Here is a 25,162-nt window from a genome sequence, read left to right on the forward strand (position 1 = left end):
TTCTTTCAATCGTGGGATTTAACTACAGATGTATATGCGTGATTAAAATCAATGGATCCGCCACTTTGTGGAACTTAGTAGTGTAAGAAAGACGCATACTTTGAAGAACCTTGATGTGATAACTGTGACCCCCTTTTCACTAGGAATATAAATTTTGTCAGGCAGTGATTTTTGAGATTCAGTGATTGAATCTAAATTTGTGTTTATCTTTAAAAATACAAACTAAAGTGAATTCTCTCACAATCGTAATACTGGATTATAACTTATATAAATATTACGCAACTTGAATAAAAAAAAATTATTAGAATTTGAAATGCATTTGTTTATAAAGTAAAACGTAATATGAATTCAACGTGGTTTCAACCAAATATCAACATTTGACAACCAAAAAATTTCATCCAAATCTCAGCCTGATTACAACCAATGTTCACTTTTGTTCAATGTTGATATTTGACGTTGAAACAACGTTGAAGCTTCAACGTTGCATCAACTTTCATTTGCAACCAAAAATCAACCATAAATCAACCAAAAATTCAACCTATTTTAAACGTTTATTCAACGTTGAAAATTGACGTTGAAACAACGTTATGTTTCAACGTTGCCTCAACTTTCATATGCAACCAAAATTCAACGTTGATTCAACGTTGAAGTGCAACGTTGATTCAACGTTGAATCAACGTTGAAATGCCTGCTGGGGTAGGTCTAACTGAGTATACACGTTAGTGGCAAGACATTGCCACTTATTGTTGGTTATTTAATGTAATTGGCCCAACGTTGGCCCAATTTAATAAATGTTGACAATATAATGATACATTGCTCTGTGTTGGGCGTGCTTGACTGAACTGGAGTTGGTCCAATAGTAGGAATACTGGGATTACTAGTACATGTACAGGTAGCCTGTAATGTTTGAGATGAAATGCTGGTCCAACGTTGGCCCAATGTTGCGAAAAGTATTCATCAATTTAGATTTATCTATTGTAAATCGATGGTAATGTAATACGCAACTCATTATAAACATGTGATCTATAATATATATTGAATGGAAATTATGAGACAATCCTTATAAGTCTGTGAAATACATATAGTAATTTTATATCTTGGTAGATTCTATATTAAGCATCATTGAATCAAATTTAAAGTGCTGTGTTTTGCAAGTTTGGGGCTCCAAAATAAATAGGTCACTGGTGAAATTCACTGGCTCGGCAGGTGACTCATAGGTCTCCAAGGAAACCGTCATCTTTAAATCAGTTTTTTTTAACCGCACACTTTAACAATTCAAAGCGTATGTGTCTGTTTAAGTGAAAGCAAGAATTTTAATCCTTTCAATGTAAGTATAGCTTTTGTTTTTGTTATTGAAATAATTAATAATGTGAAATACACAACATTGTAATGGCCTGCATGTAGGCTTTCAAATTATTGGTACCAGGTAGCTGATTAAACAATTGTAATTGATGACGACCTTAACTTTTATAGGAATTGGCGGGCTTGAACAGAGCAGATATGTCCGGATCTGTAAATGAACGCAAGAATGTTAACCAGTGAAATGTAACTATTTTGTATTTGTTATTAATAATTACTAATGTGAAATTCAATTTTAAGGATTCCTTTAAAAATATGTGTGATGCTGATGAACATTTGAAAATACTATTTTAATTGATGACAATCTTAACGTTTGAAGGAATTGCCGGGATGGAAAAACCCTCTTCACTCTGAGACTATTGATGTGGCATTTCTGTATATGGAAGGGACTGATTTATATGTGTGGGAAACATGGATTCTAAGAACAGATAAACAACAGAAAAAGTGATCAGTGATGCAAATATGTCCTTTCAAAACTCTACAATTAGAACTTGAAGACTCTTATATCAAAGTGATATTTAGTAGTGGACATAGTGATGTGGAGTGTACTTGAGAAACATTGAACTTTCTACCTCTTCCTTCTTTTAGTTACATTCCATGGAATACTTTAATGAAAGTGAAAGTGGCAAAGAATATATTGTGATACATTTTAGGAGGAAAAAAGTATTTGACCAAACATGGTGAAATTAATTGTGTCGTATAATCTGGGAAATAAAAATGACAGAATTTAATTAATTTTGTAAGACATTTGTATTGAGGAATAATTGTGTCATTGATATTTCAAGAATCAGCTTTGTATCAACGTTGAACCAACGAAATAACTATATTTTGAACTGAGGTCCAATGTAGGGCCAACGTTACAAAATATTTGGTTAGCATCGGTACGTTGGAATAGCGTTGTACCAACGTTGGCATTTCAACAAAAGCGTTGTACCAACGTCGGACCAACGTCATGATTATATTTTGAACTGAGGTCCAACGTTGGGCCAACGTTAAAAAAATATTGCGTTGGCGTTGGTATGTTGGAATAACGTTGTACCAACGTTGACAAATGAACAAACAGTATTGTAACAACATCGGCCCAACATGTTGGGCCAACGGCGCGCCAATGAGCAGTAAGACATTGGGCCAACGTAAAACTGCCAACATTGGCCCAACATAACCGACATTGTTTGGCCAACGTTGGGCCAATGTTCTCATGCTATCTGGGTTAGCAGTTGACCATCCATTCACGTAGAATGGGCATATATGGATCTTCATCAGGTCTATTATAACGATTTTTTGCTATTCATTCATTGAAAATTATGGGCGCGCTTGATTTGTCTACACCTTATTACACCCGGTGTAGACGATTTACACCTTATAATCAAATGAAATTGGGTGTAGTGTAGTAAATTCAACATGGACGTCAAAATTTCAAGTAACTGAGGGGGCTATTTGCAGACGATTTTATAATAAAATATTTGTTGCGAGTGTGAATATTCTTTTAAAATTCCTTTAAAAACAAAACATTTTACAAAATGCAAAGAATTTTTTATTAGATATTGTCCCAGCTGTCCATAATTACCCCTATAACTTAATATCTAGCCATTGTCAAATATATCTAGAGACTTTATCACCCAAACTTGCAAAATTTGCTTACTTTTTTTTTTTTTATTTTACAAATTATGAAGTTTTTTTTATTTTTCCATAAAATGCACAAAAATGGGCCACTATATTACTAAAAACAATTCATCACAATGAACCTATAAAATAATTGACAATTAACTCAAATACAGAAAAGAATTCTGCAGTTTTACCGTTTCGTCATTTGTCAGCCATATTGAATTTTTGGTGTAATTACCTACACATGCCCTGCACAGGGTGAAGAAGGTGCACACCAAAAGTGTACACTTTTGCACTTGATTATGAAAAAGTGTACAACGGGTGTAAGGTGTAGACAAATCAAGCGCGCCCTATGTTAGAGCACTGTTACACTTGTAATATCATCTTTGTGCAATGTTTTTATTTCATTCTCTAAAAGCTACACTTGTGTTTAACCCTAACCCTGATGTTTATTCAGCAATAAAGTTTTTGCATCCTGTCCATATCTGACTTCACAACACCCTCTGACTAGTTACTGCTTCAAACCTTAACCTGATTTGTTTCATTTTACACCATAACATCTTCCAGTTGATAAATCACTAGACTTAGTCATGTAAGTGGTGTCCTTCTTTCTGCGTCAAACCTTGATAATAATAATCTTTTATTGTTCTAAGGTCTCTCGATACTCTCCCCAAGCACGTAAAAGACACCCAACTTCGTACAGCTGATTCTCTTTGAATCTTCTCTCCTTTTTCACTACGTCACTAATTTTCCTCAAAAGTACAATGGAACAAAACAAATTGGAGCCACATCAAACACGGATCCCCCTTTAAAATATCATTATTGGAAACAGGTACTATTGTGAATTAAGCATCCAAAGTCGATTGTTTATCCGGCCCTGTGGGTCCTGTCATGATCGGGAGAACAGAAAGGATGCCAGTGTACTTCACACATCCTTTGATATCTTTGGTTCCATTGTGGTTGAAGTGCTGATGTATTTTTTTCTGAAATCTGCCGTCTTTGCTAACACTGATAGGTAGATATTTTGTCCTGGGCTGCTTGTTTTGGAGTTCTCCTTTGGAACGAAGTATCTCTGGCTATACCGCCCTAAAACATCATTATTTGAATGAGGTACTATATAGATAAGCAACCCCTGTCAACTGGTTACCTGGCCCCATTAATCTAGTCCTGTCACGAAAACAGAATCTCTAGACTATTCAGTGTGAAAATAACAACGTAATCATTTGAAAAATGCTAGTCAGCACTGGACTAAAGGAACAAGCCATTATTTCGATCATACAATTGGCGAAATGCTATCTTACATAAACAAGGTAATAGTTTTGCCATTGTCAACTTATTTGTCAGTAACTTGTTTTAGATACAGTATTTTTTCCTACGTAGGGCATGCTTTCGTGCATCCAATTGCAATCAACTTGAATACATTAATTCTATCTACAGGTGATAATGGTACAATATGACCAAAACTGTATAATAAGCGAAGTTGACAACAGAAATGCTGTTTCAGCTTTTCGTCAGCTGTTCATGTTAATTTGCTATAATAATTATGAAAACTGATATGCTAGAAACTGTGGTGGCTTTTTTGCTCGAGTTCACCGAGATATGTCAACATCTGAGAAGGAATGAAAATCAACACTGTCAGGTAATTTTAATTCCTGATCAATGTTGACGTATTGAAAAGGGAAATAACTCAATTCTCCTTTGAAAAATATGTGAACTTCTCAATAAAATTCTCCTTTTCATGCATGCTTTCTAGGCTCATGATTAGTATATGGCATTTCTATTTTTTTGCCAGTAGTTTTTAAGTTTGTAAATAAAGATATCATAAGAATCATTTGATTTCAGTAATTTGATAACTGATGGATATCTTGCATAGGAAAAGTAAACCTAAACATTTAATTTTGAAATTTTTTGGACCTGAGAAACTGAAAAAATTATTCAAATTAAAGACCACGGCAAAAGTCTTCTCTTCATGTAGAAGTTTTGAATTTATTCTGCATCAGATGAATACATTTAAAGCAAATATTCATTAAAATTATATAAAGTGGCAGTAAATATTTATTTAACATACAGGTATATCAATGTTATTAAAAATGACAATTTTGAGGTAAAATTGTTTTACAAACATAACAATTATGCTTATAACAAGAGGCCCAAGGGCCTTGAATCGCTCTTCTGATAAATTGTACAACCTATCACTTGTATTTGAAGCCTCTAACCCTAAGTATCCTATTAAAGACCCAAGTTGCATCACCTGACAAAGTTTGATGATTCTTAGCCAATTAGAACTCCTTTTTGGTCTACATTCTTGGAAATCACAAAATGCATCAAGTGACAAAGTTTGACAATTCTAAGCCAATAAATACCTGAGATATTCAAAAGTAGGTCACTGTGACTTACTCTTTGGTCAACATTCTCAGAAAACCCAAGATGCATCAACTGACAAAGTTTGATGATTCTTAACTAATAAGTACCAGAGATACTTAAATATAGCCATAAAATGTCGAAAGTAGGTCATTGTGACCTACATTTTGGTTGACATTTTTTAGAGTCCCAAGATGCATCTGCTGACCAAGTTTGATAATTCTAAGCCAATAAATACCTGAGATATTCAAAAGTAGGTCACCATGACCTACTTTTAGGTCGACATTCTCCGAAAATCCATGATGCATCAACTGACAAAGTATGATGATTCTAAATCGATAAGTACTAGTGATACATAAATATAGCCATAAAATGTCAAAAAGTAGGTCACTGTGACATACTTTTTAGTCGACATTCTCCGAAAACCCAAGATGCATCAACTGACAAAGTTTGATGATTCTAAGCCAATAAGTACTGGAGAATACTTAAATATAGCCATAAAATATTGAAAGTAGGTCATCGTGACCTACATTTTTGTTGACATTTTTTAGAGTCCCAAGATGCATCTGCTGACCAAGTTTGATAATTCTAAGCCATTAAATACCTGAGATATTCAAAAGTAGGTCACCATGACCTTCTTTTTGGTCGAAATTCTCCGAAAACCAAAGATGCATCAACTTACAAAGTATGATGATTCTAAACCAATAAGTACTAGAGATACATAAATATAGCCATAAAATGTCAAAAAGTAGGTCACTGTGACCTACTTTTTGGTCGACATTCTCTGAAAACCCAAGATGCATCAACTGACAAAGTTTGATGATTCTAAGCCAATAAGTGCCAGAGATATTTAAATATAGCCATAAAATGTCGAAAGTAGGTCACTGTGACCTAATTTTTGGTCGTCACTATCCGAAAACCGAAGATGCATCAACTCACAAAGTTTGATGATTCTAAGCCAATAAATACCTAAGATACTTAAATATAGCCATAAAATGTCGAAAGTAGGTCACCGTGACCTACATTTTGGTTGACATTTTTCAGATTCCCAAGATGCATCTCCTGACCAAGTTTGATGATCATAGGTTTAAAGGTAATCAAAATATGCCTTTTAAAGAATTTGAAAAATGCCTGCAAAATTCTAAAAGTAGGTCACAGTGACCTACTTTTTCTTAAATATGTTTTAAGGTCCCATGATGCAGCAACTTACAAGATTTGATGATTCTAACCCTTTCAGTGCCTGAAATAATGGGATTAAATGTTTTGAAAAGGATAAGTCATAAAGTTCAAAAAGTAGGTCACGGTGACCTACTTTTAAGTTGACGTTGTTCAAGGACCCAAGATGCATCAACTGACTAAGTTTGATAATCATAGGCCTTAAAGTATCCAAAATATGCCTTTAAATCAATTTGAAAACAAATGCCCGCAAAATTTAAAAAGTAGGTCACCGTGACCTACTTTTGAGTTAACATGATGTGAAGTCCTAAGATGCATCAACTTACAAGATTTGATGATCCTAGTCCTTATAGTAAGCAAAATATGAACATTTTTATTAATTGTAAATTAAGGTCAACTTTAAAGTGACCTTGAGACCACGCCCTTTGCCCCAGGGTCATGCCTTGAACAATTTTTAATCTTCAACATATCCTGATCCTTGTATGTAAGTTTGGTGAAAATCTGCCCGGTGGTTCTGGAGAAGAAGATTTTTTAGCAACCAGTGCTTTTGGTTTTGTTTTCCTGATTATCTCCCCTTGATTCAGGGTCCCAACCCTTATTTTAGTATAAATGGTAGCCCTTGGGCCAAGGATACCCTGTGACAAATTTGACACTGATTGGCCAAGGGGTTCTTGAGTTATGGCCCATATTCTAAAAAGTTAATGCACACCGCACACCGCACGACGCACACCGCACACCGCACAAAAGGCCATAGCATTAGCTCTTTGAGCCTTTGGCTCAGAAGAGCTAAAAATACTAAATACATGTAAGTAAAACAAAGATATGACACTTTAAAATCATTCATCTTTAAAATGCAAAAATGCATTGTATGTTTCAAAACAAAAACGAATTCTCATGCTGTTTTTAAGCTTTTCAAGCAAAACATTCTCCCAGATTATGAGTAACATAGAACCAAAAAAACTACATACTACATTCAAAGGAAAAAACAAAACTAGACTGTACATTCACTTTCACAGAAATGAGTCTATGAGAAGTATCGATAAAAGTTTCAAAGCAAGGTATTAAGTGGAATTTGGTTTATATCCACATACTGACTCATCCACTTCCTTCAGTATCACAAAAAAATAATTTTTTCACAGAAAGAAAATGCTGTCTGGAACTCAATTCTATCTAGTACGGTACTAGTACACAATTGTTTGTAAGCTATCTCCAAACTTTCCTGTCAAACTGTTTCTTTCTCTGACCTAATTTCAAATTCAAGACAATCATGCTCTTTGTACTGATCAAAGCTATTTAGCCTCTGACTTGTTTTTTTCTGCAAAACACTGTAAAACACCATTATCTTTTACCATGCTAAAACATCTGCTGTCAACCACCAGTAATCTATCCAGTCCTATCAAACTTTCTTCCTCTTGAGCTGTTTCTCTTTAGCCAGGTAGTCCTCCTCTGTTAGTCTGTACCCCCAGTGTTGTAGGGTCTGTCTGACCACGGGGGATATGTTGGGGTCATTATACCGTGCCCCGCTGCGGTAACACTTGGAGATGAGGTTGTTTTTCCACCTTCCTGTGGGTCCTGCACACCTCAACCATCTCCCAACCTGTCGCTCATCATCAGGGGTCCTCCTTCCTCGATAGAATCTACAGTGGAAATTGCTTCAGTCAATAAGATGGGTTTAAAACTTGTTTTATCAATTGATTTGAGTGTTTCTAGTTTTCAATATTGAAAAAGGTTTTGCAATCTTTGTCCACATCATCAAATGTACCAGGTAATAATTATTAGTAAAAACTCAAAATATTGCTGAGCAAAGGCAGAAATTTCATTTTATACATGGTTAATATCTTGTCAAAAACTGAGAGATTTTTGTTTATTTGTGGAAAATCATTGCATATTTTAAGGATGTGCCACTAGAACCACCTGTACACGTCATTTCATACATACCTTCAGTGCCACTGGAACGACCTGTATACATCATTTCATACATACCTGCAGTACAACTGGACCCATCTGAACAGATTAATTTATATTTACCTGCAGTACCATTGGAAACACCTGTTAAGACTAATTTGACATTTCATACATACCTGCAGAACCACTGGAACCAGCCGTAGGGGTCTTGTTTGTGGATCCACCCACTCTCCTCCCACATCTCCAGACTTCCCCCACACTTCACCTTGTAGGTATTTACTGACTCATTGTAAGATGAAGAGGTTACCTGTCAAATAAGATACCAATCACTTAATGATTAATAAAAGAGTTTACCTACATTATGCAATTTATACATCAATAAAAGCAATTACAGTGATACATGTACATAGTGAAAATACCTGTATGCACATCAAAACAATGTTCTTTCTCTCTATTTGATAGAAATTAATGACAAAATTATTGATTTTCCTACATGTCTAATTCTTTTATTCTAATTTTCCAGGATCCACTGTTGAATTATTAAATTTACGAAAATAATATCCTATAGCCGTGATTGTATTCTATTTCTAATTACAAGTACATTGCAGTTTGTATTTATTCACCTGTTTTTTGATGTTAAGACCCTCTGTCCAGTCTGTGGGGAGTTCTTTGAAGGCTTCATCTTTATACTGTTTACCTGAAGTAACAAAGTCAAGTCATCATGGACCTGCATGTTTCAAGTGGATCTTTTGACTCATTTTTTGTTGCCATTCCTTGTTGTATAGTGTTTTAAGTCTCAGTTTGACAAAAATCACAGTTTTATTTTTGTTTTCTGTTTTTTTTTTTCTTTTTTTTTCTATCATAAGCAATAATGCATTATAGCACCAAATAAAACATGTGCAGGATAGACTGTTGGGTGCATTTTGAGCACCTTGAAAACAAATCAGAAGAGTGTCTGACAGTTGTGTCTGTTCAAATGTCTTTTGATGACCTTTCATTCTAGTGTAGACTTCTGTCTAGATACAATTTACTTTTCCCAAATAATTTTTCATTTACAAAGGCAAACTTTAAATTTATAATTTACATGTACATGTATTATAGTACGCCACATTTTTTTCTTTACAAGTATAGAATGCAGCTTGTAAATTGTAATACTCTGTTCAGTTTTAACATTATCAATATGTTCATTGTGATATTATTTTCACAATATCAAACAAAACTTAAAATAGTTCTCACCTGTAACAGATGATTTGATTGGACGGAAGTAAGTTCCGCCAAAACTGCCTGCCTGTAGAACTTCTTTGGGTGTCATATTCGGATGGAATTCTGGGAAATCATGAAAAACGAGTTCTCCTTTCTTGTTCCGTGTTGGCTCCTTTGCTGTGTATTTAATTTCTCCTGTCTATTGATAAAAAAAATAATTCATTTAATTAATATATCTATATAGTAAAAATTAAAATGTCTTTTTTTCCGTATCATAATAAAATAAGACAATATGTTGCTGACCATGGTTTTAAGATTAGAATGTTGTACAGTACATATCGCCCATTTATTTAATAGTAGCACACTGTGTGCACAGGAGAAATATGAAACTACATTTATGTAATGCATTTAAATTTTTAAGTAATCATTTACCAGACAGCATTTACAATATGTAATATGAAACAGAGAAACTTTTTTTCTTTTAATTTCTTGTTTTCAAAAATACAATACAAAGAATTTATTAATTAAATTACTAAAATAGATTAATAAGATTTTGCTCTAATATCATACATGTCAGTAAATGTAAATTAGGGAAAAAGATTTTACTTTAACTTTATGCTACTTGATTGTATATTACATGTATGGCAAAACAGACTCATGCGAACAGGTAGATAGGGCGAACAGACCTGATACCACACTACTTACAGTTTCTTTGTTTGTTGCTGGGTCCACTAGTTTTGGGTAGGATTTTTTCTGCTTGCTGCCTTTAGTTTCTTCTTCATCATCTGCTATTGATTTGTTTTTCTTGGAGACTTTACTCTGTGACTTCCCCTCGTCTGAGGATGCCTTTCTCTTGGGCATGTTTACTGCTTTATTAAAAAAAAGGGATTGTAAGAAGTATTATATCACAAACAAATATAATCTCAGCGAGATGTCGTAGGGACTCTCTCGCTGAGATTTACTCAGAACAAAAATGAAAAGTAATATACCATTCTATTACAGTAGTTACATGTATTAGTTATTACACAGCCAGTGTGTACCTGAAATCAAGTGGATACAATAGAACTGCACCGGAATTGAATTCCGGTTAACTTGATTGTAATTCCCAGTCTAGTCGAACCCTCAAACGAGGGTAAATGGATGTTGGACATCCGTACCCTCAAACAGGGGTACAGCACATGCGGAGACACTCAAAAAGTGTCGTTTTCACGGAAAAAACGTGTGGTCCACAAAATATGCTCGTGCAAAGTGATGGATTATTTTGTAGCTCTGTATGTACTCAAATTTGATAGATTAAAGATGTTTAAAGAGATTGTATTGCGAAAAAGTATATGTTTATTGTAAAAATCCAGACTTTTTCTCTCCCAAATTTAGCGTATTCTGTGCCTTGACCTCCATGTTTGATACAACTAGATTTTTTATGCATAATTTAATAAAACGGATGTATAAACAAGCAGTGTTTGGTTTAAAGTTAAACTACATATAATTCCATTCCCCGGTATTACAAATTTTGTGTAATGAACATGTTATTTATTATTTTTCGACATGTTCTTTTGTGCCCTGCGAATTTCCTCTGTCTTGTAAACAAACTTTTGTGTTTCAGAAATGAGGTAAATAAAAACGAAAATTAATGTATGAAATTTATTGAAAACAAAGTGTAAACGAATCATTTTTGCATGTTTGTGATTTTTTTTTTAAATATTTTTTTTAAAAAAAGAAGAATTATCGTTCTTGAATTTCACTTCGGCTTTCGCGCGTTGCATTAAGGGAAGGAAAACCCTCGTTTGAGGGTTCGACTAGACTGTTTCCGCCAATTCCGAAAATTCAAGCTACTAATCAAGCAGCTGTGTAGGAAGCTACGGGTCTATGACAGGTGATCGAAAGACAACTCACCGAACGACAACTCGCCGACACTTTTTTCACCGACACTGTAAAACTCGCCGATACGACAAGTCACCGAAAGACGTGTGTACATCATCGACAGAAAATATAAAACATGGAAATTTAAAAAAATATTAAGAGAAATTTATGTATGTGAATAAACGTTTTTATTCATTTCAATTTTTTTTTTATTAAATCAAAAACCTCACCCAATATTGCCGACCTATGACCTTGCTCGGATTCACGAGAAGCAATCTATACATATGCGTAAGACCAACAATCATTATGATGGATATACAAATGTAACAGGAAAGGAGAAAATCCATGACTGGACCGGGAATCGAACCCGGGACCCCTGTATCACTAGTCAGGTGCTCTACCGATTGAGCTATCCAGGCCGATATCCACGGCCCTAACCATTACATTCCTCCTTCCTTAAAGGTCTTTGGCCCTCCAAAGACCCCAACCCAGGCTCATCCCTGGCAGGTCTTTCACCTGTCAATTCCAGGGCATGGCACGGCACCAAATCTGTAACAGGAAAGGAGAAAATGCATGGCTGGACCGGGAATCGAACCCGGGACCCCTGTATCTCCAGTCAGGTGCTCTACCTACTGAGCTATCCAGGCCGATATCCACAGCCCTAACCATTACACAAAAAAGACAAAGAATTACATATATCTTTGATTATGTTTATTATATCTGAATACTTAACACAACATCTAACAATTATTTTATATGAATTTCTACTCGCCGACACTATTGTCGGTGAATTGTACATTCGGCGAATTTCACTTTTGTCGGTGACCTGTCTGTCGGTGAGTTGTCTGGAACCGGGAAGCTACACGAAGTGCTACAGTTAAAATATAATTTTGCTTCTTTATTGAAGATTTTATTTACGGGATGTTTCCTCCAGAATATATAACACCCTTTCAACATAAAAATCCTAAATTATAATTACCTGTAACACTTTGAATTGGGCCTAGAATGGTTGGAAGAACGCTCTGGAGACTCAAAAATCGCGGTTGCATAAGCACAAGAAGTGACAAAGGCATAAGAATTGAAGGGCCGATCTCGAGAGAATGATTAATTCCGGAATTCATGTACTGACAATATCTATCGCAATATGGTTTTCACTCGCAATACCCAACTCTAGTAAAAACCGTATGATCAGATGAGTGTGAAAACATTTTTCTTTTGTATAATATGAAAACAATACAGGTATAAACAAGACAATGAATTTATTACAATGTAGAAGAATGTTTATGAAGTTACGTACGAGGTACATGTACCATTAATACTTTATAAAATAAAAAAAAAAAATTATGGAAGGTTAGGTTCCTCTATTCGAAATCACTATAATATTTGTTTGTCATGAGGGAAACTTTGTTTTCAATATTATTTAGAATTAAGATTTACAGAATTCTATCATTTTAATTAATCAAAAGAAAAAGATAGTAATTTAAGGTAGTCCGATCCTCAGGTTTATAAAATTAGCAGTTCTGTTACGTAATCAAAAGTACTCATAAAAGTATCTCTGAATCCACAAAGTTATGTGAATTTATCCACATTATTTCTTTAAAGTTAAAAATTAAAGTTAATCATATTATATAGGGATAAATGTCAAATCTCCAATATTTTTTCAGAAAAAGCGAATTGGATTATCAGTAATGCATTTTCTAATTGGAAATTGATATACAAATATATTTTAGCTTTAAAAACGATGGGTATCCAAGCATTCAGAGAAATTGGCATGATTTTTATACTTATTTGGTATTTTTCGTCTTCTATTTCCGTCAAATATTCTTTAATACATAGTGTAAAAGGATTTTGCTATCATTGCAAGACACCACAGATCACTCTTTATATCATATCATGCTAATAAGCATTAGTATCTAAGGCTGGATTTAAGAAAATCTGATTTCTCTAAAACTGTATTAATTTTTTCCCTTTTATAGGGTATAAATGTCAACTTTTATAAAACCTTTTCTTAGACTTCCAAAAACCTTACATCTTATAAAGATGAATAAAATGAAAATTGTTGCATGAAAAAATTTAATTTTCAAACTTCATTTTGATGCATTTCAAATAGAATATTAATTTTTGGAGTTATCCTTCCTGGCTGAGGATCGGATATCCTTAACATTCATAAATTGTTTTTAAAAAGTGAATTTTTATAAATAAAATGTCTGCTTTTGATAGAGCTGAAATATGTACTTTAACTAACTCTCTTTTTACGGAAGCCCATTAGTGCCAACCTGTATATATAAAGGAAATGCGATATATAAAAGCAAACCTCTATATATAAAGGAAATGCGATATATATAAAGAAAACCTCGATCTATATAAAGGAAATGCGATATATATTAAGAAAATCTCGATATATATAAACGAAATGCGATATATATAAACAAAACTTCGATATATATAAAAAGAAATGCGATATATATAAACAAAACTTCGATATGTATAAAGAGAAAAATTTCCATCGCCTGACCTTTAACATGTTTAATGACCTTCATTACAACAGACTTCGCTAACATATGATAAGCAGCTCCCGGTCCAATGTTTTGATTGCAATCAGTTGATGTGGCTGTTTCAGGATGGTATTCATCAGCCTGTTTCCTTCATTTGTGTATCTTGATAATTATGACGATTAAAACTAAAGCTAAAAAAACCCTGCTGCTCTTCTTATCTTTCAGACGTGTTGGGCAGAATGACACCAATAAGAGACTTTTCTGCTTATAATGTATATTACTTAGCACTTAAAGTAGTGGGTATTTTTCAAAATATAATTCAGTGCAAAATACAAGTGTTTTATCATGTTTTATAAGTTCTTTAACGTTTTACTATGGTTTTTTTTTACATAATTTATGGAGAATTTCAAATCGAATTAATTTACGACGTGGGACAAAACTCCGCAGTTTAATTATGTAAGTGTGCTTGCACTAACTCGTTTTTTTTTATTTGTTCACAAATACTTTGATTTTTTTTCACAGCAAATGACCCTAAAATTATCACGGTTACATATACATGTCTCTTCCCTCATATTAAAATGAAGTGCATACCTCCATCTCTCCCATTCCGATTCTTTTTTTATATTGGCATACTAGTAAATTATTTTTATAATGAGTTTTTAATAAATTTGAATTAAGGCATTAAAAGAATTGTTAAGACTCCACGTTTAACATTATTTTCATTTATTCTCGGTTGTGAAACAAAAGGTAGTAAGTTTGGTAAAAACGAAATAAATAAATTAATAAATAAATAATAAAAAAAAAACAAAAACAAAAAAACAAGGTTGGGTTGTCAAAATTAACGAAGTGGATCAAAATATATGTAAATCAAATAAAAACACAGAAAATACGATGCATTTGTTACATTAAAAGTTTAAATCTAAAGTTTAAACTTATTTATAAAAATTATCAAGATAAGTTTAAACTTTAGATTTAATTTTCTAATGTAACACATATACTTATTTCATGAATGTATTTAATTAATCAATTCAATTGCTCTTCTTATTAATTTAAGTGCATTATTTTAAGTAATGTTACATTTACAGTTCATTGATATAGCATGTATAAACAAATAAACACTATTAAATAGAAACAATTTGCCGATTCTTGGAAAGTTATGCATGAGTACTGTATTACTGATTTCCCCCTGCCAGGGGTTAATCTGTATATAATCTTGATGGACAGCCGAGCGCTACAGTTCACGCAGTGGAAAATTTTCTCTTTTTATATATATCGCATTTCTCTTTATATATATATCGAAATTTTTTGTTTATATATATCGCATTTCCTTTATATATATTCGGGTTTCGTTTATATATATCGCATTTCCTTTATATATATCCAGGTTTTGTTTATATATATTGCATTTCCTTTATATATCGAGGTTTGCTTTTATATATCGCTTTTCCTTTATATATAGAGGTTGGCACTAATGGGCTTCCGTATCTTTTAGTTGGATTTTAAGAATTGAATTTCACAATTGACTTTGGAAATATTTGGCACCTTTTCGTCTTTTTGAAATTGGTTTTCAGGTCACCTATTGTTCACGTGAAAAATGAAGTAAGTGTCGATGTATTGTTCAAAATCAATATAGGCCTTTGTTTAGGGATGAAAGCCTTGCAGAGGACTTTCTATAATATTAATTGTTTACTCAATTATAATCTCGTCGGAAGCGGATGGGGGGATGGGGGGTCTAAGCCCAATGCACATTTTTCCCCCAAAGATAAACTTAGTATAGACATATTGAACATTGCTTCTTAGGTTAAGCCCCATGCACCCACCCCACCCCCTTTCCACAGACACGTTTGAGTATAGGTTTAAAATGGGAAAAGTGGTGGACTTTGGAAAAAAAACTTTTGGTACTGAAGTTTGAGCCTATTCCCGGAAATCGGAAGCAGGGTGGGGGTGGGGGGTGGGCTTAGCCCAATGCACTTTTTTTCCAAAGATAAACTTATTATAGACATTGAACATTGCTGCGTAGGATTAGCCCCCACCCCTTTCTACAGACACGTTGCAGTCTAGGTTTAAAATGGGGAAAAGGGTGGACTTTGAAAAAAAAAAACTTTTGGTACTAAAGTTTTAATTAACCCCCCCCCCCCCCCCCCCCCCCCCCCTCCCAAGGAAATAGGATTTACGTGTTAGGACAATGGACATTTTTTCTTGCTTGTCAGGATTTTTTGATTGTCTAAATTTTTTTTTACGCATAGCCCCCCCCCCTTTCAATTTGCTTCCGACGCCATGCAATGATTATTATGTCAGCAATTATCTATCATCAAAGGAACGTGACATGGCCACATCTGCATTGACAACGAATTCTAGCACTTAAAGATAAAAGATCAAATAACAAAATGCAATTTGATTGGTCATTTAATAAATTAATGGGAACTTTTACAATTAAGGGTACATATCCTCATCTTGGTCACTTTTCTATATGCAATAAAACCACACAGACGTCGTACACCTTCATTAATCTTTGTTATCATGATGAGATTCCTTGGAGTTAAGTCAAGACTCAATCTCGGCTTGTTTATATATTTTTTAAATGTCGTGTATAGCTGATTTCAATGCATATGATATTGTTAATAGATCTATACATGGTAAAAGATTCCAACTTAATTATTACAGCATACAATTATTAGCTTGTCACCGATCCACATCACCATGGATCACACAGATGATCAACGTCACATTTCTACGTGACAAACGTTGAACACCCTAACTACAAATCGACATTATAACTTTAATATTTCTTGTCTTTCTTATCTTTTTCTATATTTAAAAACAAGTACTTTGAATTCAATTCATTTTTCAATGGCAATTTAAATATTTCTTAGGTCCATACCATTTTTTTCCAGTGGGTGATATTTATAGCATGATAGAAAAAGACTCCAACCCCCTTATTGACGCCAACACAATTTATAAATTTACGATATATATGTAATATTGTAATACAATGTACCACATGAGTAAATTAACGGCATTTTTGGATGAAAATGCTAATATAAAAGTTTTTTTCTCAGTTACACCTAGGTGGAAAATACATAATCTTGTGCCGCCTTGACAAACCTTTGCTTTGAAAACATCAACTATTCATAAAAAAAAGATAATAATTGATGCATCGTTTTTTTTTAATAAAAAAGATGATGCTAATAAAAAAAAAAAAAACCCATCCTTTCTTTACATATTTTATTAGATATACACATGATGCATTCATTTACAGCAAACTTTTAACTCGAAGACTCCTTATTTGGATAATGAATTTTTTTTTTTAATTTTCTTTGGAAAAATACCATATATATATATATATATATATATATATATATATATATATATATATATATATATATATATAAAATAATTATAAGCTAAAATCGGCCTATCAATACTGAAACAATTGTTTAAAAAGAATTAATCAAAGAATAAAAAGTTGGCATGGCATCCCACCTTAAGCATGTTAAGCGCTTTTAATTTCATGGCGCTAGTCCACGAAATTTTGGAACAACCCTCGTATCAGGATGGAAATTGATAGTTTAGAAGAATACAAGATTTCAACTATAACATACCGACACTCTCGTATGACAGCTTTTGGCGAAGGTTAAGTTTTTCAGATATGCAAGTGGAACTAGCTCCAAAGAGCAATGCCAAAATAATAATAAAACAAACGTTTCACAGATAAAGAAAGGACTTGTCTCAGTGAACATATATCTCTAAAATACGAAAGTCCAGGCGCCATCCGTTCAAATCATTTTTTTTAATATTGGTCAAACTCCAAGGTCAAATGGTCAAACTTAAGGTACGCAGGGAGAGGTCCTGTCATAAGAAAAACAAGCATTCTGAGAGTATTGCATATTAATCAATACATGTCCCCTACGGATTCCCCTTTTCTCCAAACATACAAGCTCGTTTTGAACATGAATTTAGTGCGTCATGAATTCTATCGTAATCCCAATTATAAAAAAAAAACTATAATGATAAATGTGAAATATTACAGCCCTATCAGCTACTGTTCAAAAGATATATGTATGTCAAAGGATAACATTTTTAACAGAAGATCAAACACAAAAAGGAATGATCAATAGTTCAGAACTGTTAGTATCCAAAGTAAGACGTGGGAAATATGAGGGCCTTAATAAAAACTGACCAAGGTTAAAGTTTGGTAATGTTTTGCAAAAGTGGGTCAAAATCCAAGGTCAATTTTATTTATACCCAAAGGATGAATCTTGTCACAAAGAATACACATGTAAAGTAAGAAAGCCATAGCACCGATCAATGTTATGAGTAGGGAGAAATTTTTGCGGACAAGCAGAAATACAGAGAGACCGACAGGGCATAAACTCTGCTTTTCATAACAAGGGTCAAAAGGGTCAAATCTGAGTATGACAAAACCCTGTAAAGTACATTTATCAATGTGATTGAATTGGGGACAAAAGGCGGAATTAAGTGATCTCTGTTTGAAGTATGAAATTAATACCTTGCCAGTGACAGTAAATTTAAAAGATAAAATGTCTTTTCTTTCACAATGCCGCCAACTAGTTTTAAAAAATAGCACACAACAACAACATACACTGTATAATTTAAAAAATTATGACTGGTAATGCATCATAAAAGGTACATTAAAAAGCAGTTTAATTGGAGATAAACAAGAAAAACTATCAAATTGGATCTTCTTAACATCAAATACTTCAACATTAAGCTAAACTTGCACGTAGGTAACATAACATTCTTTTCTTTTTTTCTGGTCTACAAACGATTTATCATGCCAGGACCATTGTCCCACATTAATTATATAACGTAAACATAAAAGAGGTGCTGGACAATAAATAGGCATCTCAACAACGACAAATTTCCGAAGTATTTTAATAATCTGGACAAAATGTCAGAACTAAATAGTTAAGTTTGATAATAAAGAATTTTTTTTTGGAGAATTTTTCTATTATTATTGCAGGAGGGATGTAACTTTTAGAATTAGTATGAATTATAATATACCGGATAAACCTTAGTTTTAAAATTTACAACATGAGCTCCATTGGCTACATCGCTCACATACGCAAATTAGTATGGACCCCCCCCCCCCCCCCCAATGAAATTAGTTCAATATCTTGGAGGCAATATTTGTTCGAACTTGAAACTATACTGACTAAGGAAGACTACATTTTCCCTAACTAGTCGTAGATTTTTAAAGGAAATTTCCTACTTTTGTTCATTTGATCCCTGTTGTATTTATAATTTTACAAGAAAAATTTTCATCCGTTGTAAGTTAAACAAACATTGTGTCTTCGTCGTTGATATGCATTTTCTCATATTGTCATTTATTGGGCGCTTTCTAGGATACAGTTTCATAAAACTACGGCACTCTAACAACCAGGCTATGTTAATTTGTTTAGAACCATAAACACACATTATATAATTATACAACTACCTAGAACATCAGCACCAACATACATTCCATAGAACATACTTCAGTTATACCTGGTATACATGCAAGTTAAAAGACGAATAAGGTATTAAGACGTGAATATTTTAGCTCAGAAAGAAATACAAGGATCTATAATTCTCTGAATCTAACAATTTTCCGGTTAAGTTTTGTCATTTTATCTTCTGATTCCCAATTTAATAAATTTGAAATTCTTGAATGACAAATGATTTTGCACTCTTCTGGAAAAATATCTCAGAGATTATAGTTCTAAATATATACAAAAAAATTGACAGCAACTTGACTAATAGTGACTTAAAAGAATAGGAAAAATATACACGTGTGTTATTAAGAAATTTACAATACACAATGAACTTATTCCGTCCAAGAATTACACATTTGGTATGCTTTTATTGTAATTATTTTTGCATCCATTTATATTTTCCAATATCTCGTCAGCTCTTTTGTATTGATGAAATGCTGATCAATAACTGAATGAAAAGGACAAAGTATTTCTTGATCGTCTTTTGGAATATTTTCCTCTGATAGGAAATGACCTTTGATATCCATTGCAATTAGCTTTGTATCTTCCACCCGACATCTAAAGCCTCGTGCAAACCACAGCTTTTTGTGAAATTTTCCTGCAAAATTATTCAACATATTTTCTACCTTTTCTTGAATTTTTTGAGTTTTATCTCTTTCCAAAATACAACCTGGCTTTGGATGAAATATTTGAAGTTGTATAGATTCTTTTGTGACGGATAAAACAACAATATATCCATCAAATGAAAACAAAGCAGCATTCCTGTAGAGGCATGATGTTTCATTCGATTCTAGTACTTTCCAACCTTTTTCTTGCATACAAGCGACAACAAGACGGAAGAAGAAGAAAAAGGGTAGAAATTGAAATCGATAAACAAGAACTGATGATTTACTTTCCGATCGACGAATACGATCTGGGACAGCGGCCTCTACCTTCTTCCGGTTCATGCATGGAACATAGTGGAATTCCTCACCAACAGCCAGTAAACCAAGCCTCTGCATGAAATTAAGAAGTGATTCCTTATGATATCCAATAAATCTTTCGTCATGGTCGAATACGTTGGACACGTCGGATTCGTGGGATTCGTTGGATACGTCGGATTCGTCTGATTCATAGTCTTCCTCTAGTGTTTCATGTAATTCTTCGTCCTTACGTTTCCACATCATTTTAAGAAGATTGTTTTTTAATTTTCCAGTTTCGTAATATTCGTCCCAATCCTCCTCGTTTCCAGGAATACCAGTAAAATGTAGTTTGTCTGTGATTATATGTTTGAAGGCGTCAATAAACCATTGCACGTCAATAATCACTTCCTTTTTCAGACCATCTTCATCAAAATGCAAAACTTTCCCAGCATCATGGTAATATCGTAGCATATCTAGTTTTCCTTTTGATTCTTCGTTTGATTTTTTCTGAGAATAAACAGTAGTCTCAGGAACTTCTGTTGTTATTTTAGAGATTTCAATAATTCGTTTAGAATATTTCTTCTGGTTGATTTCTATTTGAAAGAAAAGCCATTCTTTTGGAATACTTTCTTTCCATCGATAATGACAAGCAATATTGTAGAAGCTTCTTTCTAAATCATCAAGAGGTTCAGATAGCTGTATACAATGGAATCTATCTTGTCTGATGTACTGTGATAAATTAGATGACTTAGGAAGCTGGTCTCGCAGACTGTCCATAAGATCATCCTTGTCCTGTAATTATAAAACCTGGTTACTGCTAATACGTATATGAATGATTATCTCCGGTCTTTTTCGACGAAAATTATCAGCCGCCCAGTAATGTTGTATTATGACTTTTTTAAAAAACTTCTCTGAATATAAAAGCCATACAAGTAGTACAATTTAAAGCTTTTAGCATAATAATTGCAAAATAACAAGGAATGTACTGTAATTTCTATGTTGAAAGCTATCTTACAGGGTATTATCAAATGAATAATTAAATCATACTTGGTTGATAAGCCCTATTATTTCCTACCTTGCTTGTAAAACAAGTTTTGATTGGTTACAGTCGGGTGTAAATTTCCGTACACCCGACTTCAGCCGGAGGTAAATAAAACGTGATGTCACGATGCATACTTTCTCTATGATAAAAACCAAATAATGTGACATCATGATTCATTGTAGTACGTAATTATCTTACACATAGATTGAGACACAGTTGATCAAACTAGGGTGTTTTCAAAAAATTGGTCTGGGTTCATAGGAAATAAATTTGTTTTCCAGATCCAATCAAGGGTGTACGGGGTATTTACCCTGGGTTGTGTTCCATACGCCCTAAGATCCTTCAGTATGCTCACCTTAAACTGTCTGAGTCCTTCTTCCCAATGGGTTGCTACTATAAGTACTGTAGGCTTTAGGTCGTTTTCATTGTCTGAGCCACAGTAAGTATGTATAGACTTCATCCAGAATACAAAGTAGTCTGAAATAAATAAATGTCAATATTAGTGTTGGCAAATCTGACAATTTTTAGTAACCGGTTACTTGCTTCATCTTCCGATCAAGTAATTGCATTGGTTACTCGGATGATTTTTAGTAAAATTATCAATATCTACTAGTCTATTTATCTTCTTAGTTGCTTAACGGTAATAGAAATACACAAATATACTGTATATATATTACATTATATTTACAATTCACACATACACTATCGTCAAAAAATTTTGATTCTAGATTTAAGAAAATAAGGAATTTGACACATGAAGAATGACATTAAATGCATCATCAATCACCATTTTACAATTGCTTTGGTTATGTTCTCCTTTTCAGCCCCCAAAATATGTTGTAATCGAGGAGGATAACTATTTACATACTCCGTAATTAATAGTAAATTTGTGGAGTGTTCAGTTTATTGCTGGTTTCCAAATGATATTTAAGCTTTAGTGATTTACCATGCAGATTTTGAATCAAAGAATGACTCTTCATAACATTGCGATCTGGCCCCTTTTTAAACACGGATTTTTGCCTTTTCAAATCAAAACATCCGACATATTTTATGTAAAATGTACAAGTATGGTATGAATACAAACACTTCAAAATCTTTTTTGATAGAGGGACTTTCAATTTATACATAATATCAATGAAATAAAATTGCATACATCAGTGCCAAATCTCAACTTCGCTATTGCGGCTATGTAGGTCATTGTATTATTTGAATAAGGAGGCGGAGCGTCAATCAAGCGTGCGAATAGTGTGAATATATTATCGAGTGTTCGACGTGTACCTAATATAGTTTTTATTAAGTAATATCTTATTAAATAACTAAACAACCTTAAAAACCCTTCAACTTTTCTTCGGTCTTGGGACCGACAATATGTAATAATTATATGGCAGGTTTAGGTTTTGTTTTTACTGCTTAGCTTTTAAACGAGTATATCAATGAAATAATTATTTTTGAAATTCGTTGAAATAAAATGTAAACACAATGATATGGTTTCTGTAAACATAATGTCTTACATAAGATGGTATTTTTAGGACTAGGAAAGTATATTTTTAAGATTTTACAGTAACTTAGCTTATTTCTCAAGGGATAATTATTTTAATTCTAAAGCGATAATAATTTCATTAAAGTTTTTTTACACGTAGAATTGATTATCAAAAGCATATAATTTTGTAAAAATTCTGAGTGTTCCAACAAATATATGTATGCGGTTGAATATTGATAGCCATGCAGGATAATGTTGATCTTTAATCATGCGTTCATTGGACAAGTGAGAGGGGCATACACGTGCTTTTTCGTGCAATATAACATTATGTTTAAGAAATATCTGTGCGCAGGCTTTCTTAGAAACAGTTTTCATAGACTTTTTACGGGATCTGCAAATAGCACAATATTTGTGTGACTTTGTGCAGATATAAGATGTTTTAACGTCAACATTGCCCCCATAAGTCTGAAGCTTCCCTCTATTCATATCGAGGGTGCATTTTGTGCAGATGTGGTTATCCTCCCGTAATACGCGCTAATTCAGTCCTCCGTACTTCGTTTATCTTTCCCTTGAGGGTTCTTCAATTAGATTTATTTGTGCGCTTTTTACAAACAACACAGTTTATACTTTTAGGCATGGTGAATACTAGTAAGTGTTTTCCGATTATAACAGTGTATAATGAAGGTTTTAACAGAAAAAAGGACTATAACTTTTAATATCTTCCAGCAGTTTAAGTGAGAGTTTTCTTGAAACAGACGCACATGTATAATACATATACACAGTAAAAAGCGGAATCAACGATACCTAAAGAGAATTTTTAATTATGTTTTATAAATATATGCAGAGATTGACTAACTAACAGATGTAGGCTATAGCCCCCCCCCCCCCCCCCCCCCCCCCCCCCCCCCCGAAGTAGATCGATAAATACTTACCGAAAGAAAAAAAAACGGAAATTGGCAAAAATAACGTTCAATAACAGGTAAATAAAACAATTCAACCTTGCATATAGATAAAATAAAATCAAGTATGCACTTTTCCAAAATACACTGTACATGTATTTTCAAATAGAAGGGTTGTCCAAGTATTTTTACTATAGCCGATGGAATAAGATTTGACAATGGATAGTTTGCAGACACTCTAGACACGATGTCGAAATGGTGTGCTCAAAGCGTGAAAGTGAATAGATTTAAATAGGCTTACAAAATGGGGGTGTGGCCTAAAGTCTATGAGAAATTGATGTAAACAATGTACCCCTGCTATATTAATCAGAACAAGAGGCCCATGGGCCACATCGCTCACCTGAGAAGCTTTGACAATTCTGTACTTTACTAGATTTACCCTTTGTAATACATATTGTGACCCAACCCTACCCAACTGATCATAATTAAGACAATTTGAAATCTACACTACCCCAGGATGCTTCCATATAAGTTTCAGCTTTTCTGGCCCAGTTGTTATTAAGAAGAAGATTTTCAAAGCCTTTTCCTATATATTTCTATGTAAAACTTTAAATTCCCCATTGTGTTCCCGCCCAATCCCCAGGGGTCATGATTTGAACAATTTAAAATCTACACTACCCCAGGATGCTTCCCCATAAGTTTCAGCTTTTCTGGCACAGTGGTTCTTGAGAAGAAGATTTTCAAAGATGTTTCCTATATATTTCTATGTAAAACTTTGATTCCCCATTGTGGCCCCGCCCAATCCCCGGGGGTTATGATTTGAACAATTTAGAATCTACACTATCCCAGGATGCTTCCACATAAGTTTCAGCTTTTCTGGCACAGTGGTTCTTGAGAAGAAGATTTTCAAAGATTTTTCCCATATATTTCTATGTAAAACTTTGATTCCCCACTGTGGCCCCGCCCAACCCACAGGGGTCATGATTTTAACAATTTAAAATCTACACTATCCCAGGATGCTTCCACATAAGTTTCAGCTTTTCTGGCACAGTGGTTCTTGAGAAGAAGATTTTCAAAGATGTTTCCTATATATTTCTATGTAAAACTTTGATTCCCCATTGTGGCCCCGCCCAATCCCCGGGGGTTATGATTTGGACAATTTAGAATCTACACTATCCCAGAATGCTTCCACATAAGTTCCAGCTTTTCTGGCACAGTGGTTCTTGAGAAGAAGATTTTCAAAGATTTTTCCGATATATTTCTATGTAAAACTTTGATTCCCCATTGTGGCCCCGCCCAATCCCAGGGGGTCATGATTTGAACAATTTAGAATCTACACTACCCCAGGATGCTTCCACATAAGTTTCAGCTTTTCTGGCT

General features: G+C 33.7%; 2 protein-coding genes and 1 long non-coding RNA gene across 4 annotated transcripts in view; 1 reads left to right on the plus strand and 2 right to left on the minus strand.

The window, feature by feature from the left end:
• Positions 1-1,152: 1,152 nt before the first annotated feature.
• On the plus strand, positions 1,153-2,419 carry LOC134263574 (uncharacterized). Its single transcript, XR_009991312.1, has 3 exons — positions 1,153-1,327; positions 1,474-1,545; positions 1,679-2,419. It is a non-coding gene; the product is annotated as an uncharacterized LOC134263574 (long non-coding RNA).
• A 4,988-nt stretch (positions 2,420-7,407) lies between these two features.
• Positions 7,408-12,558, minus strand: LOC134263579 (uncharacterized). 2 transcript variants are annotated; one of them, XM_062745964.1, is made up of 6 exons: positions 12,449-12,558; positions 10,315-10,475; positions 9,643-9,808; positions 9,030-9,103; positions 8,583-8,713; positions 7,408-8,138 (listed from the first exon to the last, which is right to left on the minus strand). In XM_062745964.1, the coding sequence occupies exons 1-6, from the start codon at positions 12,540-12,542 to the stop codon at positions 7,898-7,900; spliced, it is 867 nt and encodes a 288-aa protein (XP_062601948.1). In that variant the 5' UTR covers positions 12,543-12,558; the 3' UTR covers positions 7,408-7,897. The 2 variants fall into 2 exon arrangements, with proteins under 2 accessions (XP_062601948.1, XP_062601947.1); XM_062745963.1 differs by having other exon boundaries at positions 10,315-10,478.
• Positions 12,559-17,380: 4,822 nt separating this feature from the next.
• The window catches only part of LOC134263569 (probable serine/threonine-protein kinase pats1), a 44,890-nt gene continuing 37,108 nt past the window's right edge, over positions 17,381-25,162 (minus strand). The window contains exons 5-6 of the mRNA XM_062745945.1: positions 21,759-21,880; positions 17,381-21,153 (exon numbers count right to left, since the gene is read on the minus strand). Of these exons, the coding sequence (XP_062601929.1) occupies positions 19,852-21,153; positions 21,759-21,880 (1,424 nt within the window). The 3' untranslated portion in view covers positions 17,381-19,851. The remainder of the gene's footprint in view (positions 21,154-21,758; positions 21,881-25,162) is intronic.

This window comes from Saccostrea cucullata, unplaced genomic scaffold (genome assembly GCF_032062105.1).
Source record: "Saccostrea cucullata isolate Sc308-1 unplaced genomic scaffold, CSIRO_AGI_Scuc_v1 ctg2503, whole genome shotgun sequence".
In the NCBI taxonomy this organism is placed as follows: Eukaryota; Metazoa; Mollusca; class Bivalvia; order Ostreida; family Ostreidae; genus Saccostrea; species Saccostrea cuccullata.

Excerpts from the sequence above, each read along its gene's own strand:
- LOC134263579 (XM_062745963.1), bottom strand. The coding sequence starts at position 12,542 with ATGCCTTTGTCACTTCTTGTGCTTATGCAACCGCGATTTTTGAGTCTC. Across the intron at positions 10,479-12,448 it reads CCCAATTCAAAGTGTTACAG|CAGTAAACATGCCCAAGAGA; the intron begins GTAATTATAATT and ends TTTTTAATAAAG. Across the intron at positions 8,139-8,582 it reads TGGTTCCAGTGGTTCTGCAG|ATTCTATCGAGGAAGGAGGA; the intron begins GTATGTATGAAA and ends TTTCCACTGTAG.